Source organism: Anomalospiza imberbis, chromosome 15 (genome assembly GCF_031753505.1).
Source record: "Anomalospiza imberbis isolate Cuckoo-Finch-1a 21T00152 chromosome 15, ASM3175350v1, whole genome shotgun sequence".
In the NCBI taxonomy this organism is placed as follows: domain Eukaryota; kingdom Metazoa; phylum Chordata; class Aves; order Passeriformes; family Viduidae; genus Anomalospiza; species Anomalospiza imberbis.
Window position 1 is genome coordinate 15,392,086 of NC_089695.1, and position 17,433 is coordinate 15,409,518.

Below are 17,433 nucleotides of genomic sequence, written 5' to 3' on the forward strand. Positions count from 1 at the left end.
CAGAGGAAGGCAGCGGGGTGTGACAGTGGAGAGGAGTGTACAGGGTCTTGGTGCTGCACACAGGGATGCTGCAGTCGCAGTCAGGGCCTGGGTTTGCTGGCAAAAGTGCCACATCAGCAACTGCAGCATAAACTAATTCCCTGCCCTAAATAGCACGTGAGCTCTGTGCACACCCACCCCCCCTTGGTACAGATGTGCTGTGGGGAGGCACTGGTGCCACTGTCAGGGCTGCTGTAACATTCCCAGCGCTGGTGGGACCGAGTAAACCGCTAATGCTGTGTTGAGACCGTTCCTTTATGTTGGGCAAGGCCCAGAAAGTGGAGAAACTGATGCTGGAAACTGGACTGCCTGCAGGGCTTAGAGATGTGACCAATCCTTGCCCACAGCAGGCAGCTTCAGTGTAAAAGATCAGAACAGATTGTAGTCACAACTGTGCCATTTCCACTAAGCTCAAACTGCATAAAGTCTTCATCATAGTTAAATGGCAGCATTGGGCATAATTGTGCCACAAACCTTGTACAGTGGTTTAGAGCAAATAAGGCAGACATGAAGATTGGTGGAATTGGCTGATGTAAACAATTTTTATAAATAGTAGTTTCATCGGGTCTGTGATTTGCCACTGTCAGTCTGCATTTGGGATTCTTGTATGGGATTCCTTTTGGGAACAAAAAGCAGTTAAGCCAGCCCTTCTGGCACAGTGCTGTGTACTCTGCTGCACGATTTTGGGGCTCTAAATAGTTGCCTGGTGAGGATACTCATCCCATAACTGCTTATGTGCTGAAATGTGTGTTTCACTCAGACACCTGTTCAGAGTGTTAAGAGAGGCTGAAAATAGCTGTGTTGGAGAAAGTTGTTTCTTTCTTCTCTTTTGGCCAAGTTTGACATTTTCATGCTTGTTTAACCACAAAGCCACAATAAAATGCAGCAATCTTGTCCAACATCCCTGTTCTGAAGTGTTGCATTGAAATGCTTCCATTCTAAAGAAGAAAAAGCCACCTCCTACAAATGAAATGAAGCAAAGAGAATATTTATTGTTTGTTCCAAAACTTCCAGGAGACCACAGGTGTTTTCCTGACTAGGGGAATGCTTTGGGCAATATTATTTAATGATTTTGAATGCTAAAAAGGAGAAAAGTCAGAGATATTCAGAGGTATTCTGGGAAGTGAGAAAAAGACAATTGTGCATCACCTTGCTTTTGCAGCTTGCTGAGAAGAGATGTTACAGCGTCAGGGTTCTGTTTTTTGGAGCTTGCCTTGCGTTGGCGTGTCGAGGTGGTGTAGCACGGGTGGTTGGGGTTGTGGTGAGGAAACACCTTTTACCTTGCAATGCTAACACACTGTGCCGAGACAAGAAGTGCCGCAGTCACTGGCTCCCTGATCTCATTGTGGAGCAAACAAAGCAATAAATGGGCTCACAGTAGCAGATGGGGAATTTGTAGTATATAAAAAAATGCCAGGGAGGAGGGGAAGGGAAGGGAAGGAATTAAGCTTACGTGTTCCTAGTGAAACTAGTGACTGAACTGTGTTATGGGAAAATGGTGTTTTCCTGTGCCCCTGCACTAAAACCAAAAGAGTTTGGGTAAACAGCAAAAGAGTAATGAGTTGCTAATGACCTTTGGTTCTGGTAGAAGTACTGCAGGCAAATTAGATGTAGCTTGTAGGGACACGTGGGGTGACATTTCATGAGCCTCTCAGTCTGATGTGTTTCGATTTCTTACCTGAACTGCTTAAAGTCCTTAAAAATCCCCCCTGCTAAGTTGGGACTTTGGAAAATAGGAAACTCAAAAAATTCTTTGGGCTGTCTCAAAGAGAGAATTATCAGCTCTTCCCACATGGAACCTCTGGAAGAGAAGGCAGGAACAGCTATTATCCACAGATGTCTTGTGATCATCTCAGAAACACAGTCTTGAAGCTGCTTTCCTTTTTCTTAGCACATTCAGAGAGGAAGCGCCTTAGAAAGCCAAGTAAACGGCTTCTGGAATATGCAGAAGAGTATGATCACTTGTTTGCACCCAAGAAAAAATCAAAGAAGGGCCAGGAGCAATTACAAAAGGTGGGTGAAAGCCAATGTACTCTTTGTGGTTATTTCTTCAGGGCTCTGGTCTGTGTGTGTTTGTTCTTTGTGGCTGAATGTTCTTGCTGTGTGCAGTGCCATGCAGAATGAATGTTTTCACCAAGATATTTCACCATGCCAGGTGAATTCTGTGGCGAGGTCTGATTTTGAAGGAGGCGTTCCTGCCCAATGCAGTCCTGACAGAGATACCCAGCGGGGGCCAAGTTCTTTGGTTTCAACTCCATCTTCAACCAAAGAGTCCCCTCCCGTCCTTGAAGCAGAGTGTTCCTTCTCAGAACTAGGATCCCACTCCACTGATCCCCCTAGTCAAGCTCAAGGAGGATCTTCAGATTTTCCAGAGGTGGTGGTTCTGTCTTCCTCAGATGTTTCTGAAGTTTCTGCTTCTCCAGATGCGGAAGAGGGATTCCTGAAATCAGGTAAGTGGCAGGTTGTGGGATGCTGCTTTTGTAAGTGAATGTAACTCAAGTTCAGTGAAAAATTATTTTTGGGGCAGCATGAAAAGATCAGTGGCTGTGGCCACTGTTTGTTCTTGCCTTCCTTCACTCACTGACTGTTACTGTGTTGAGAAGGGAGAGAGGGCAGGTGCAAGGGTGTCCAGTGACCTGGTGCTGTTGGCTTTCTGTAGACTGTGGTGGTCCTCTTAGATCCTTGCAGAGAATGCCTCTTTTGTCCATATGAAGGAGGCCACAACTCCTCCTCTGAGTCCTTGCTGTCTGTGCTTCCAAACAGTGACATTCCTTTAGCTTGATGGTCTCTTGCTGCTGTAAACCCCTTTGGATGGACATTACTGTGCTGAGGGTGATGCAGAAAGTCTGTTTCATTGCTCATTGAGTGATCTTTTGCTCTCCTAGGGAGCTCAGGGAGCTGTAGCACACAATTCCCTCTGGAGGAACTTCCTGCTTAATTGGTTCTAAGCATCTGTAGAATTTTTTTGGGGACTTGTGTGAGCAGCAAGCCAGGGTCTTGGCCTTCAGTAAGGCACGGTGTAGGAGGAGTGTGGTCTGAGGGGCCTTTTCCCTTTCCAGCAGTGTCAATCTCAGAGTCTTCTTTTAGTAAGTTTATTCTCTGATAGCATCTAAAGACATGTCCAGAGTTAAAGCCCTGGTGTTCTGGCTGTGCTAGCTCAGAGGGAACACTGTTCCTAAAGGGCTTGTAGTCAAAAAAAAATAACCCAAGCAGGCAGATTTATGGTCAGTGGGAGGTCAGTTAGCCTGTCATGTGTGAGGGAAGAGGGATTGCCTCTGGAGACTTGTGTGTGTCACAAGGAAGTGGTAAATTGGAGAGGATTAAAGGAGGAAAAACTAAGGATGTGAACCCAAGATTGGAGATGCAGGAGAACAGAACAGGCTGCAGCAGTGGGAGCAAACATCCAGTCTGCAGAGGTTGTGTAGCTCTTTTCAGTCATTTCCCCTCACCTTTTGCTGCAGCACACAGAGTGGGCAGAAGCTTGTCTTGAGGGTTAGGAGTGTGATGGATGAGCTGTGCCTACAGAGGTGTCAAAGGGCACAGCTGAGACTGTCAAAGCCAGCGGATGAAAGGGGTGGGATGGGTAACAGGCTGTGTCTGTGAAGTGTCTGCACTCAGCATCAGCATTTCCTGGTTCTAAGTGTATACTGTTGCCAAAATTAGTGAAGGAGCCCAAGTCTACCAACTTGCTACCTCCTGAGGGCCAGGATAAAGCCTGAGTAGGAAATAGTGCAAGTTACACCTAGTTTTGTTAGGGTATCTTCTCTTAAGTAGTTTTAACCAGGATTGTGATCTTCAGCCTGTTTACTACAGCAGCATGAATGCTGGTGTGAGGGGTGTGGGAGTGTAGGCAGGGCTGTGTCAGTGGTAGGACTGGATTATGCAGATCAAAGTGTTTGGGAAATTATGATGTGAATTGTGCTGCCAGCATGTGTTACCTGCTGGCAGTGAGTTCACAGCCTCTCTTCTATGGGTGGATTTTTATATTACATATTGAGGTGAGCCTGAAGGTCATGGCAGACTGAGGTCTGTTTTTATTGAAGTTGTACAGAAGCAGGTAATTGGCATCTCTGCCCTAGGAGCTTATGATCCCAAAGACAGGGTGAAGCAGATTATTTTGAACTGTCGGCTGATAGTTACTTAATGGTCTTAATCTGATTGAAGACAAGAAAACCCCTGTTCATCTGATGTGAAGAGTTTCATTGCAGGAAACTTCGAAAGCAAGCGTCAAAGGAAGCCCACTAAAAAGCTCTTGGAATCCAATGACTTGGACACTGCCTTTATGCCAAAGAAGGAGGAATGGACTCCCCAAAAGAAGGTACTTCCCTTCCAGCTCTTTTGAAAACCAGATAGAAAACAGGCCCAGACAGCAGATCCTGCTAAACAAGGCACAATGCAATGGGATGTGGTTTTTTTGTTGGCTGTGGCCCAGCAGCAAAGGTCCACCCTTCCCAAAGGTGGTGGTTGCTGTGTTATGATGAAATAATCTACTGTCCCACACCCCTCCCCACTCATAATGGGGATGGGACAGTTCTGGCTTAAAATCTCATTTTTTAAATTCATTTATATGGAAAAGGAGTCATCTGGATGCTGGCTGGAAAGGTATGAGCAGAAATGTTCTGTACAGAGGCTTTCTGTCATGTTACAATGTAGCTTGAACTTGAACCTAAGGCTTTGTCCTTTTGCATTTGATTTCCTCTGAGCAGTGTTTCCTTTGTTACCTTCCCCAGCGAGCTGGTGAATGCACGTAAGTGCAGAGCTTGAAGCAGGATGGAGGCTTGAGGCGAATGACACATAGGATACCTTGTTTGGTTCAGATTTTTAAAGAAAATGCTGCTCTTCTCCCATGAATAACTGTATATTCAGTGACATGGTTTGGAGAAATGCAACTTGTATTTATTTCAGATCATGTGCCTGCACAGAACTTGTTGCCACTATTCCTAAAGTTGATTAATAACACTTCTTTCCTTTTTCTTTCTCTGAAAGGCACAGTCTTGGTACAGTTATCTCCATTGCAGTAACGTAGAGGGTAGTGTATTTCAGTCTTAAGGTCTGTAAAAGTGTAAACTCAGAAGAAAATGTCTTTTCCCAGCACTTTGCAGAGTATTAGCAGCCTTTTTGGGAAAGCACAGGAAGCCGTGAATGGTGCTGATGAGCACAATACACATCAGACTCCATATTCCTCCCTTCCCAGAGACAGACTTTTACATGTGTGATTTCTCACACACACAAACCAAATATTTTCTTGTAAAATCTCTAATGACTGATGAATGCATGACCTGGATGGTAAGTTAGGTCTTGCAGTCATTCCAAAAGGTTTCATGGCTGAGGAGTGTGTCCCTCTGTTTTCATCTGGTGACTTGACTCTCTCTCCTGTGTGTTTGTAGGGTGCTGGCCCTTCAGAGAGTGACAGCTCTGAGCTCTACTCACCGGCCCACTTCCAGGAGCTGGGAGAAGGTAAGTGAAGGCAGGGAGAGCAGGGCAGACTGTTGTGATATTTGGATCAGTGCTTGTGGCACTGTGTGTGTGTGCAAGTGCTTGGTGCTCTGGATTCAGTAGCCCAGCAAAAGTTGCCTAAACCAGTATGAATTGGTGAATGGGTGGTTCTGTGATGGCTGCAGGGCAGAGTGCTCAGTGCCTGGAGGCTGGTATAACCCTAGCCCTTAGGCCCTCAAAGAATATAGGACCCAGCCTGAAGCTCTCAGGCTGCAGAACTTGCTGGTGTCACCTGCAGCAAGGGAATTATTTCTGCCTTTCCCTTGAATGTTTTTTCTGTTGCATCCCAGCTTCTGAAAAGCTCTTGGAGAAACAGCGAAAGCGGAAGAGACAGCGCCATACCTCTGCTGCAGTCCACTCCAAGAAGGAGAAGAATGAGGAGGGGCTGGGGGAGACCCCACACTCTGAGGTACTGTTGGATCTTCATGCTCTCATCCCTATAACCTGTTTGCTACTTCCCAGGGTACTTGGCAGAGCCTAAACCAGAGACATCTTTTGGCCTGTCATTTGACAATTTGTCCCACTGATGCAGCTGCATGAGCTTGGGTTAGGCTGAAGGTGCCTCCTTGATCTAGTAGCTATTTTATAATGATGCTTAACTCCTGTTCTGTTTTCAAACTGCTGCTCAGCTAATTCTCTGTGAGAGAGGCTGTTCTGAATTCATGGAAGCAGGTTTCACCTGGCATCCTGCTTTGTACCTCAGAAAATCAAACTGCTGTAAAAGGTCTTCTCTGGGGGCGGGACTCCTGCCCTTTTACAAACCAGTTTGAAGCACAAGCACTAGACTGGACTTCAGCTCCTGCTTGCACCTGAACGCCAGGATGAGTCAAGAACCCCATTGGAGGGGCTGGGTGGGACTGTCTGTGACTGCTCTCAAGAGCCTCTGATTGCATTCTGCCATTCAGCAGAAAGGGATAACTGGGGCAATTCCCTCTACTACATATTAGCAGGGTCAGTGTACAAATATCTCTGACAAGCACATTTTGCCTTTTAGGAATGAGCCAGTTATCAGCAAGTGTAGGGGAAGCAAGACTTCCTGGGAGAGGCAGGACACCTCTGGGCCTCTCGCCATCGCCTCTCACTTCCAGTGGCCCAGGTTCAGCAGCAGGCAGGATAGTCAGTATGTATTTCAGGAGCCAATTATAGATCAATATTGTTATATTTGTTGTTGTGACACAGTTTACAGGAGAACACAAACCTCACACCACTTTAAACAGTTCCAGCCCTCCTGTTGCATTTTGGAAAGGGCATTTGTGATAAAGTTAATAAATTGGGGTAATACCCTTGGTCCATGTAAGCTTTCCTGTGCTGATGTTAGCATTCTTTTTGAAATGTACTCAGCTGGACTAATGTTTTAAAACAGCCTGTACAAATACCTTTGCCAGTGCTGGGCAGGGGCAGTTAACATTGTCTGCTGTATCCACTAAGAGGCAGCAAATTCTCTGTGAAAAGAGGGGCAGCTCAGAGCAGCAAAGATCTAGGCCATGGCTCTGAATCCTGTACTCACCACTCACTCTAGAGGAAACACAGTCTTAACTGCCTCTAGCTGTAGACATTTGTATTGAGTACCAGAAGTCAGGTATGGTGTCAACCATGCCAAAAAAAAAGGTCAATGTGTGGCACCTTTGCCAGCCTCCCTTTCTGTGTAATTGTGTCTCTTTAGATGGTGTGGTGGGTGTTCATCTCCTGGCTTAGGTGAGTATTGGGATGCTGTGGAGATGCAGTTGTGCTTTCATGTGGAATTCAGACCATGGTAGTTCCTCAGTGGCTGCACACACTGGGCAAGCAACTCCACTTTGCTAGAAAAAAATACATTGTTTGATGATACAGCACAGTGAAGCCTTGGATCCAGCTGCCTTCCAAGGAAAAGAGGGCAGAGGAAAGCTTGACAGCCTGGGCTGAGCTAAGCAGCTTTCTCTGATCTTGCCCATCTCTGGAGCCAGGAGTGCACATTTACAACATCAGGGCAGTAAGAGACTGAAAGAATGGGATGGAAAATGCTGTTAAAATGGTTGTCAAGGTTGTGAGCCAAGGTGAGGCTGTGCCAAAGAACAGGTCAGGCTTTGGGATTGTGCCAGACACAGCAGCAGGGATGGTTCTGGAAGAAGACCTGGGATGAGCCTTTCTTTCTGCAGGAGGTATTTAGCATTGCATTGCTTGTGCTGGGCAGAGGAAGGAGGGGAAACAGTGGCAGATTCTTGAGTGGCAATGCCCTTTTCCATGTTCACAAAGGATGGGCTTTGCCCATCCTGCCTAGCTCTGACATCCCTTCCCTGGGCAGTTCTGGGAGCAGTGTTAGAACAAGACTGTACTCCGTAAGGTATGTTGGAATGGCAGTAGCCTGTGTTTGGGACTTGGCTTTTTTTTCTTTTTTTTCTCTCAATAAAGTCAGTTTATACCATTCATCTTTGTAATGTGTACTTCAGTAGACTCTCAGTGCATCTGTGCATCGTTGCTCCACAGAAGGCACATGGCTTTAAAGTGTCCCCAAATAAAGTCATACTGCTACATTCAGGGAATAGGGGAAAAACCAACAGTTCCAGGCAAAGAAAGCATCATAATCTGAGCAGAATACTAGCTCTGGGTTCTTCCAGCTTTAAACTTTAGAAGCTCTTTATGTCCTTTTTTTTTGCCCAGATTCAGAATGTTTTCAAAAGGCATTCAATTCAGCTTACAAGCTTTAGTAGCACCACAGCTCAGACTTTCCCATACAGAAGGTGGTGCAAAGCTCCCTCTCGTGATTGTTAGCTGGACAGGCTTGCACCAAGCAGGCCTAGAGGTGTGGGAGTGATGACTGCTGCTTCTGCCAGCAGTTTGAATTCCTCACAGGGTCTCTCAAGTGTACTATTTCTGCCTGGGTATACAATGGCTACAGCTTGGTGACCCAGGGAGGAACTGGCAGCTGTGCACTGAGATCACTCAGCTACCTGCAGTGAGCTGGCTTATTTAAAAGTGGCAGAGTCCTTAAAATGTTCTGGCTCAAAGCACATAGCTAAAGGCATCACTTTGGTGCAGTATTAGTAGTCCTTAAATTGTACCTACTCTGGAGTGGCAGCTGGGGCTGCTAAGGCCACTGAAGTGTTCCCTAGACCTCCCAGGTGGGCTGGAAGCTGGCAGGATGGTGTTTCCTAGTCCTTAGTTGCCTGTCCTGACAAAATCCGTGGCACTGCTGCCGGGTGTAGCTGCAGGACAGCCGTATTTTGTGCTAGGAACAAGTGTCTCTAGGATACTGGCTGTTCTTCCCTCTTAACAGTGCCTGGGCAGGTCCCATGCACACTGGGAAGCCTTATGGCAGGATACTTCCCTTGGCCCATGAGTATGTGGTTGGGCCTTTATCATTTGAAACCCATCCTCTCGCCAGGATGGGTTTTCACCAGTGGATGTTCTGGGCAGTGCTGTACGCTCGTGAGGACAGTGGGAGACTCCACAGCTCGGTCAGGATGGGGTGTGAATGCCCTGCTGTGCTGCTCCTTCTGGGGTTGGCTGACTTCGTACCAGCACAGGCTTTGAGTACCTTCGTGTCTCTATTTTACATGGTTTAGGACAAGCTGAGATAAGTGTAGAGCAAAAATGTATTTCATTTAGTGTATGACAGGTGCCTTTTTCCCCCCCTTTTTCCCCCCCTTTTTCCCCCCCTTTTTCCCCCCCTTTTTCCCCCCCTTTTTCCCCCCCCTTTCCCCCCCCTTTTCCCCCCCCTTTTCCCCCCCCCCTTTTCCCCCCCTTTTTCCCCCCCTTTTTCCCCCCCTTTTTCCCCCCCTTTTTCCCCCCCTTTTCCCCCCCCTTTTCCCCCCCCTTTTCCCCCCCCTTTTCCCCCCCCTTTTCCCCCCCTTTTTCCCCCCCTTTTTCCCCCCCTTTTCCCTTTTTCCTGTAAATCTTTGGTGGAACTGTAATGGGGGATGTTCTCTCCAGGGTGGGTAACACACAGATCACCTGCCAAACCCATTAAATGCTCAGTGACTGAATTTGTAATTTCCAAGTCAGGATAGGTGCTACTGACAATCCTAATTCTAGTTTTCTCTTTAAAGGGGGAGACATCTGTTCATGGGACTGCTGCAAGCCCCAAAGAGGGTCATGAGGAGGGGTCAGAGAATGACCATGGAGTGCCTTCGTCCAAAAAGATACAGGGGGAGCGTGGAGGAGGAGCAGCTCTCAAGGAGAATGTGTGTCAGGTAGTGTTCCTTTAGAAATACCTTTGAAACTATCCCACTGTAAAGTATTTTTGTGTAAGTTGTGGGACACGTTGGAGCCCTAGGTAAGTCCAGGTAGCCTCCAAGTGCTTATTGTAGAATTAATCAGCTTTTTGTGCTCTGTATCAAGCATTTCTCCTGCACTAGCATGTCTTCCTCTTAAAGTTCACAGAGGTTAGGGAGATGTGACCAGTGTAAGATACATTTTAGCCAATGTAGGGTATCAGGGAGTTGGATGGTAAATGACAGTGGTTATACACAAACTACTGAAATTAACTGAGACAGGGAAAATGTAGCATTTTTCCCTGGGAGGTCTCTGCTGGCAATACCTGCCAGCACGGGGTTTGCTGCTGGGAAGAAAATTGCTCAAGCTGATACTGTGTTTCCTTCCCGCAGATCTGTGAGAAGCCCGGGGAGTTGTTGCTGTGTGAGGCGCAGTGCTGTGGTGCTTTCCACCTGCAGTGCCTTGGGCTCTCCGAGATGCCAAAGGGCAAATTCATCTGCAATGAGTGTTCCACAGGTAGGGCAGCTTCTGTGAGTGCAGGACTGTGGGCTTAGCTGGTGCTTCCTTGACTGGAGTGATGTGCCTGCTGTAGGACTGCTGAGTAGCTCTCAGTCCTCAGATTATTGGTTTGATGTCTGATAATGACTTTGTAATTCGAATCACAGGGTGATTTGGGTTGGAAGGGACCTTAAAGATCATCAAATTCCACCCCCCTGCCACGGGCAGGAGCACTTTCCTCTAGACCAGGTTACTCCAAGCCCTGTCCAGCCGGGGCTTGAACACTTCCAGATATGAGGCATCCACAGCTTCTCTGGGCAACCTATGCTAGGGCCTCACCAGCTTCACATGGAAGAATTTTTTCCTAATGTTTAATCTAAACCTACTCTTTGTTGATTTGAAGCCATTAATAATGGCCTCAAATATTTACCAGCCTTACTGTCAATTCAGACTTGGTGTACAAAGAAGTGAATGTCCATGATCTTCTGGGAAAAAGAGGGATTCGTACCTGGGACTATGGAAAGGGGTCTGGTGAGGAGGAGAAGTCTTTTTCAGGCTGGAAAGGAGGAAATCTCAAAATAGGGTTATTGATTTTTTTTTTAATTTTGTTTTTTTCCCTGGCCTGAAGTCCTGGCTATAATAACATTTTTTTTGATGTGGAGTTCTACTGCAGCTTCAGGCCAAACCAGCCTGGTGCAGAGACCTGTGCTCTGGGATGGGTGCAGCAGGCTGGGAAGTTGTGCTGTGCTATTAGGCAGCCTGGTGACAGCATCAGGTCCTCATTTAGCCCTCCTGCGTGACCGGTGCGTTGCTCTTTCTCCAGGGGTCCACACCTGCTTTGTGTGCAAGAGCTGCGGGGAGGATGTGAAGCGGTGCTTGCTGCCCCTCTGTGGGAAGTACTACCACGAAGCCTGCATCCAGAAATACCCACCCACAGTCATGCAGAACAAGGGCTTCCGCTGCTCCCTGCACATCTGCATGACCTGCCATGCTGCTAACCCAGCAAACATCTCTGCCTCTAAAGGTACCCGAGTCCTCCAGGGTGGTCTGGGGGGTGCAGTCACCAGGTTTTTCTTTGTTTCACATCCACTTGGTTCACCAGTTCTTTGCACTGTTGCCTTTGTGTCCTTGCCACAGCACTGGCTGTGTTTGCTGAGGAGTAGCTGCTCTCAGGGGAGTGGAAGGGGTGGTGTCAGAGCGTGAGGCGTGGCAGCACTCCCCATGGTCGGCCATGGCAGCTGGAATGTTCTCAGGCTGTCCAGAGGCTCAGATTCCTGCACGCCCAGCCTTGCCTCAGGCCTCAGTGAGTTTTTGAGTAAATCTCTGGAGCTGTACAGACATGCTTGTGTTTCTCCCACCTGCTCCTCACTGTGCCAGTGCTGCAGATGGTGCCTTGCTTAGCAGCACGGGCTGTCAACACAGCGGCATCAAGAGCTGCACAGGGCAAACTATGATATTGTTCTACTAATCCTTTTTTTTCTATGTAAACTCTCATCTTGTAGTGGAGACACCCTTGGGCTAAGCTTCCCAGGCAAACATTTGTTTGAGCTGTTTGCAGCAATACCTTGACCTTTATCTCACATGATCAAACTTAAAACTTTTGTGATTGCTGTATATGTTGCTTCTAAGGCTGTCTTTCTTTAATCCTTGGCGTCTTAAGATGGGTGACAATAAGACTGGCTCTATTTTTATCCTCAGCATCTGTGTCAAAGTTGGCTTTTTTGCCCCCATTTATCAATATTTGGTGTAGAAAACAACGCCAAGGCCAAAAGCCCTCAGCCCATAGCCAGCCTCTTCCCTACTGAACATTTGTTGACTGGCTGCTTCTCAGTGGTCACATTTACCCCTTTTCTTCCACCTCTTCTTCCTGTTTATAGTCTTCTGTGAGGAACTGAAAATGGGCTCTTAAAAACCTCACATAAACTAGGCCTGTAGGGAAGTCTGAATTGCTTGGAAGTTCTGGAATTTCAGGGTAAAATCTGATAAACAAGAGGCAAGTGCGTGTGTTTTCAGAAGCTACATGGATTGATTTCATTATGTGCAGCTAAGCACTTGGAACACCCCATCTGCAATTATAGTCAGAGCTGATTTAGTAATTATTTGTGTATGATAGGAAACAGTCCCAGTCTATGAACTCTTGAACTGTTTCTGCACAGCACGCAGGATATTTTTCACTTGTAAATAATGTAATTTTATCTATAGTATAGGTATTACAGATTCTATAATTTTATATATATTTAGTTATATTAAATAACAATAGAAATCCAGTGAGCATATCATAGGTGCTCTATAAAAATTAAAGGTCAGCTTCCTTCTCCAAAGCTCATTTTGAGCTTAGGTATGAGTAGAGTCTAGTTGTAGTAGGAAGGAGAGGTGATCCTGCAGAGGCTGACTGTGTTGGGGCTGTTTGGTGCCAGGTCGCCTGATGCGCTGCGTGCGGTGTCCGGTCGCGTATCACTCCAACGACTTCTGCCTGGCCGCCGGCTCCGTGGTGCTGGCCTCCAACAGCATCATCTGCCCCAACCACTTCACCGCGCGCCGGGGCTGCCGCAACCACGAGCACGTCAACGTCAGCTGGTGCTTTGTCTGCTCGGAAGGTGAGGTGGTCAGCGCTGGGTCCCCTGGCACCAGGGAACGCCCTGGCGAGAATTCATTACAAAGGGCAGAAGCTTTTCCCATCCAGAAGGTCCCAATAGGAACTGCAGAGAGCAGACTGCCATTCTGTCTTTCCAGATTTATGTCCAGCTTCAGGCTATGATCTTTCCTGGATTCTTAGAAGGGTTCTTTTTTTACCATGAGTGGGGCCCAGCTTTTGTAAAAGGGCTTGCAGGAGACCATCATTCCCTTTTTCCAGGTCTGCCTGGAAACGGGGAGTGCAGGGCTTCTGCACAGTGACTGATAAATTCCTCCTCTTTCTCTTTGCTTCTGCACAGTGACTGATAAATTCCTCCTCTTTCTTTTTGCAGGGGGCAGCCTTTTATGCTGCGAGTCGTGCCCGGCCGCGTTTCACCGTGAGTGTCTAAACATTGAGATGCCAGAGGGAAGCTGGTATTGTAATGATTGCAAGGCAGGCAAAAAGCCACACTACAAAGAAGTAGTCTGGGTGAAAGTTGGGCGCTACAGGTAGGTGAAGATAGAACAGACTTGTCCCCATCCCTTCTTCATGCAGTGCTCATGGTGATGGAGGTGAGGAGCTGCTCCTCTCTGCAGGGTTCATTTCAGCAGGCCTCTGCGTTTTTTGCATGCACATTGTTGGTAAAATGTGGGCTTTCCTCCTCCAGTAGCCTCTTTTCTCCCCACCAGCCTTGCTGGTAAGCCCTCACACACTTTTTCCCATGTCTCCATGCAGTAGCATACTTTTGAGGTGGCTGGAAGTGGGGAAGCCAGAGGTTTCATCTGCCCTTTCCTGTGTTGTAGGTGGTGGCCAGCTGAAATTTGCCATCCTAGGACAATTCCTGTCAACATCCAGAAAATGAAACATGACATCGGCGAGTTCCCTGTGCTGTTCTTTGGCTCCAAGGACTACCTGTGGACCCACCAGGCTCGTGTGTTCCCTTACATGGAAGGTGATGTCAGCAGCAAAGACAAGATGGGGAAGGGCGTGGATGGCATATACAAAAAAGGTAACTTGTCTTCATCCAGGGAAGTACATGGTCTTACCCTCTTCATTCCTCTTTGGAAAAGTGTCATTCATGTAGCAGAGAAAAATGTCTTCTTATAACTGAAGTGAAATTAAATTTGTAGAATGAGCTGCTGCTTATGTGTCATCCAGCATGCTCAGAGTGTTTGTTTGACTCCCAGAGAGGGAGAAGGGTGTGCAGATCTCAAATCTTTGTCCAGCTCTGACATAGCATCTCAAAATTCAATTGAGCTGTTGCTGTGTCAGCTTCTTTCTGTGTAATACAGTCATTATCTTGATATAAACGTGCACTTGAGAGTTGTGGGTGTAGCTGCATGGCATCTCTGCCCAAGAGGGCAGGCAGAGATAGCCAACAGATGGGATGCTTCATCACCCATGAGCAGGCCCTTGACTGTAACTTCTGCATTTCCCTGCTGCATTGGCCTTTTCTTCACCCTCCTCTCTTGAACCTTCCGAACACTGGGTGGACAGTGGCTGCCCAGCTCTGTGTGAGCAGAGGGAGTTCCTCATAACAGAGCCTGTTCTCTCACTTAGCTCTTCAGGAAGCTGCTGTGAGATTTGAAGAGTTGAAAGCACAGAAAGAACTGAGACAACTTCAGGAAGACAAAAAGAATGACAAGAAACCTCCTCCCTACAAACACATCAAGGTGAGGGGAGGTGGTGGGGGGCAGGTGCGAAAGAGAAGTCTTGAGCTGTCGGTGCAGGTGATTTACAGGTATACAGAAACTTTTCTGATGTTTGGGTGTCTGGCTGTTCTTGAAGGTTCCTTTGATCCTCTTTCCGTCCTCAGCAAGCTGGGCTGCAGTAACAGAGGTACTCTGGTTTGCTGGAACAGACCTGGTCATGTCTTTGCTGTCCATGTCAGTTGTGTGGTCCGAAGGAAGTGTCTACCTTGGGAACTCAGGGGAGAGGGCTGGTAATGCTCAGTGTGGTCAAATGCTCTGTGCTGCTGATGGCAAGGTGGGCAAACCAGGTGGTGCAGGACAGGAGGTGGTCAGGGTGCAGTGCAGCAAGGCTGTGTGGAGGGTGGTAACTCACAGTATCTTCTGTAATCTGCTGTTGTTTTGTTTTATATCTCTTTCTGTATCAGTTGGTGACTGAACAGAAGTACTGAAGCAGGTGTACATGCTGCAATATCAGCCCTTTGCCTCAGTTTTGGGGAACTATTCACGTTAAGGGCTGTTAAGTATTATTATAAATATTGAGTTAGAATTGGAGCAGCACTAGCTACAGGATGGAGGTGACTTTAGAGGAGAGCTGGGGCCAAGCATGTGCCTGTGTCTGAGAAGTGGATCCTGACTGACGAGAAACCCATTGGCTCAGGGACTGTCTTCTTTTTTTACTGCTTCTGTGTGCTCCTTCCCTTTTTATTTGGCAAATTATGAAAGCTTAACTGATTTCTGGCACTTTTTATTTCTAGCTAGGATTTTTAGGCAGGCAGGTATATCCTTCATGAGTTACTGTGTGGTGTAAAGAGCACAACTGAATGCTGTGGCAGCAGTATGGGCCTTGCAGCTTCAGTGGAGGAAGTAGTTTCTCTTTATAGCTATTTTTAGGCTTCTCTGGCCACAACATGAAGGAACTTTGGAAGCAGTTTAGAGCCTTTGAAATACCCTTTTATATAAATAATGACGGTTGTGGTCATTAGTCGTGGCAGCTCTTCTGAGGTCTGGGTGCAAGCTGTTTGTCTCTCTGAAAGCAAAGCAGTTTGCAGGAGCAGATGGTGAACTGGAGAAAGCTTCAGGATGGAATGGCTGAAGCTGTTTTTGTCCACTCCTAAGGAGATCATCACCTTAAGTCCATTCTAAGGAACACCCACAGGAGAGGCTGCTGCAGAATGTACTTGGGATCCTTCATCACATCAGGCTTGTGATGAGTCCAAGCATTGCCCTGTTTTGGTTTTTTCCCAGCAGTGCCTCAGAGAATAGGGCAGGTGTGCTGGGCATATGTGGTGTGGAGTGGCAGTGCTAAAGCAGTACCAGTGGTGGATTGACCCAATCCTGTAAGTCTTGCCACTCTTGATGAGTCTGGGTAAGAGATGGGAAGCAGCAGAGGAGAACCTGAGTGACAAGGAAGGTTGGAGGTGGGGCACAGTTCTAGGAGGAAGGTGGGGGAGACTGTGTTGAAGTGATTAATGAGGATTTTCTGCAGGGTTTGTGTTTAAACAAAGGGGGATCAGGACTGGGCCAGCCTCAGACAGACTGTCAATGTGGAAACTCTGTGGGTGGGACTAGGTAACTTATACAGGGGCTGGAATAGTTTTGCTAAAATCCCTTCCTTTCATGTTCTGGGAGAGGAAAGTGAGACAATGATTCACCCAGGGAAAGAGCAGCAAGGAGCTTTTCTTCGTGTCTCTCTCCAAAGTCCTGACTTTCTGTTGCCTGCTTTTCAGCGTTTACTGCTTTAACCAAACACCAAGGACTCAGCTCATGCCACAGACACGCCAGTCTCTTCTCCACCTGGTGCTGCACTCTGCTTCCTTCTGGAGCGATTTTTAGAGAGCTCCTTGGCTTAACTCTGAGCTCCTCTTTGGGCCTTCCAACCCCAGCCTTGTCTGGTTTGGCTTCCATTTACATCTGCAGGACAGTTGGGTAGGGAGGTAACTGCATGGTAGGCCTTCTGTCACAGGTGTGACAGCTGAGAGCACAAACCAGCTTGAAGGTAACATTCAAAAAGCAGGGCAGTAAGATAAAGCTGAGGAAAAGCACCTGACACTCAGACTGGAGAAGGTGCAGTTTGATGCAGAAAATGGTTTGGTGCTGATCACAGTGATACTGTGTGCCCAACACGAGCAATGGGCTGGCCACCTGAGCTGGATGTGGGCTCAGTAATGATGGGAGGGGGACACTTGGCAGCCTTGAGCCCTTCCAGGGTCACAGAATACACAGCGCACCAGGTGATGCTAGTGGGGAACCTGCATCCTCCTGAGCTCTTTCCTCTAACCTTCTGCCTCTCAAAATAGCATTCCCAGAAGTACAGCAGTGCCTGTACTTGTGTCCTTCTGCCCCTCGCTGTCACTAAGTCACTGCAGCCCGTCAGCTCGTAGGCGAGGGTGGAGCACAGAAGTGCCTGTCGGGGTAACCTGTGGCTCCCAAGAGCTCATGTCCCTCGTGTGCATTGAAGGTGAACCGGCCGGTGGGGAAGGTGCAGATCTTCACTGCAGACCTGTCCGAGATACCGCGCTGCAACTGCAAACCCACGGACGAGAACCCCTGCGGCCTGGACTCCGAGTGCATCAACCGCATGTTGCTCTACGAGTGCCACCCCTTGGTGTGTCCTGCTGGCGAGCGCTGCCAGAACCAGTGCTTCTCCAAGCGCCAGTACCCCGAGGTGCAGATCTTCCGCACGCTGGCACGAGGCTGGGGCTTGCAGGCCAAAACAGACATCAGGAAGGTACCTACGCTCTTTCGGTGTCGTTTTCTCTTGTCCCTTCTCTCTTGATCACTCTTGGTTTGAAAACTGAGTTTGAAAAAGACTTCTTGCTGTAGAGTGCTTTTTAGAAACAAAATGGATGAATTTAGTTGTTCCAGTCTTGACAGCAGTGTTTTGGCTCAGCTGACTGAGAGAAT

The 17,433-nt window shown here is 47.6% G+C and overlaps 1 protein-coding gene across 4 annotated transcripts in view; it reads left to right on the forward strand.

Moving 5' to 3' along the window:
- Positions 1-17,433, forward strand: part of NSD1 (nuclear receptor binding SET domain protein 1) — a 62,171-nt gene that overhangs the window by 26,662 nt on the left and 18,076 nt on the right. For all 4 annotated transcript variants that reach the window (XM_068206103.1, XM_068206104.1, XM_068206105.1 and 1 more), the window contains exons 6-18: positions 1,931-2,052; positions 2,195-2,489; positions 4,248-4,357; positions 5,427-5,496; positions 5,826-5,944; positions 9,561-9,704; positions 10,119-10,242; positions 11,048-11,248; positions 12,642-12,821; positions 13,191-13,347; positions 13,642-13,847; positions 14,399-14,511; positions 16,988-17,257. In XM_068206103.1, the coding sequence (XP_068062204.1) occupies positions 1,931-2,052; positions 2,195-2,489; positions 4,248-4,357; positions 5,427-5,496; positions 5,826-5,944; positions 9,561-9,704; positions 10,119-10,242; positions 11,048-11,248; positions 12,642-12,821; positions 13,191-13,347; positions 13,642-13,847; positions 14,399-14,511; positions 16,988-17,257 (2,111 nt within the window). The remainder of the gene's footprint in view (positions 1-1,930; positions 2,053-2,194; positions 2,490-4,247; positions 4,358-5,426; positions 5,497-5,825; positions 5,945-9,560; positions 9,705-10,118; positions 10,243-11,047; positions 11,249-12,641; positions 12,822-13,190; positions 13,348-13,641; positions 13,848-14,398; positions 14,512-16,987; positions 17,258-17,433) is intronic.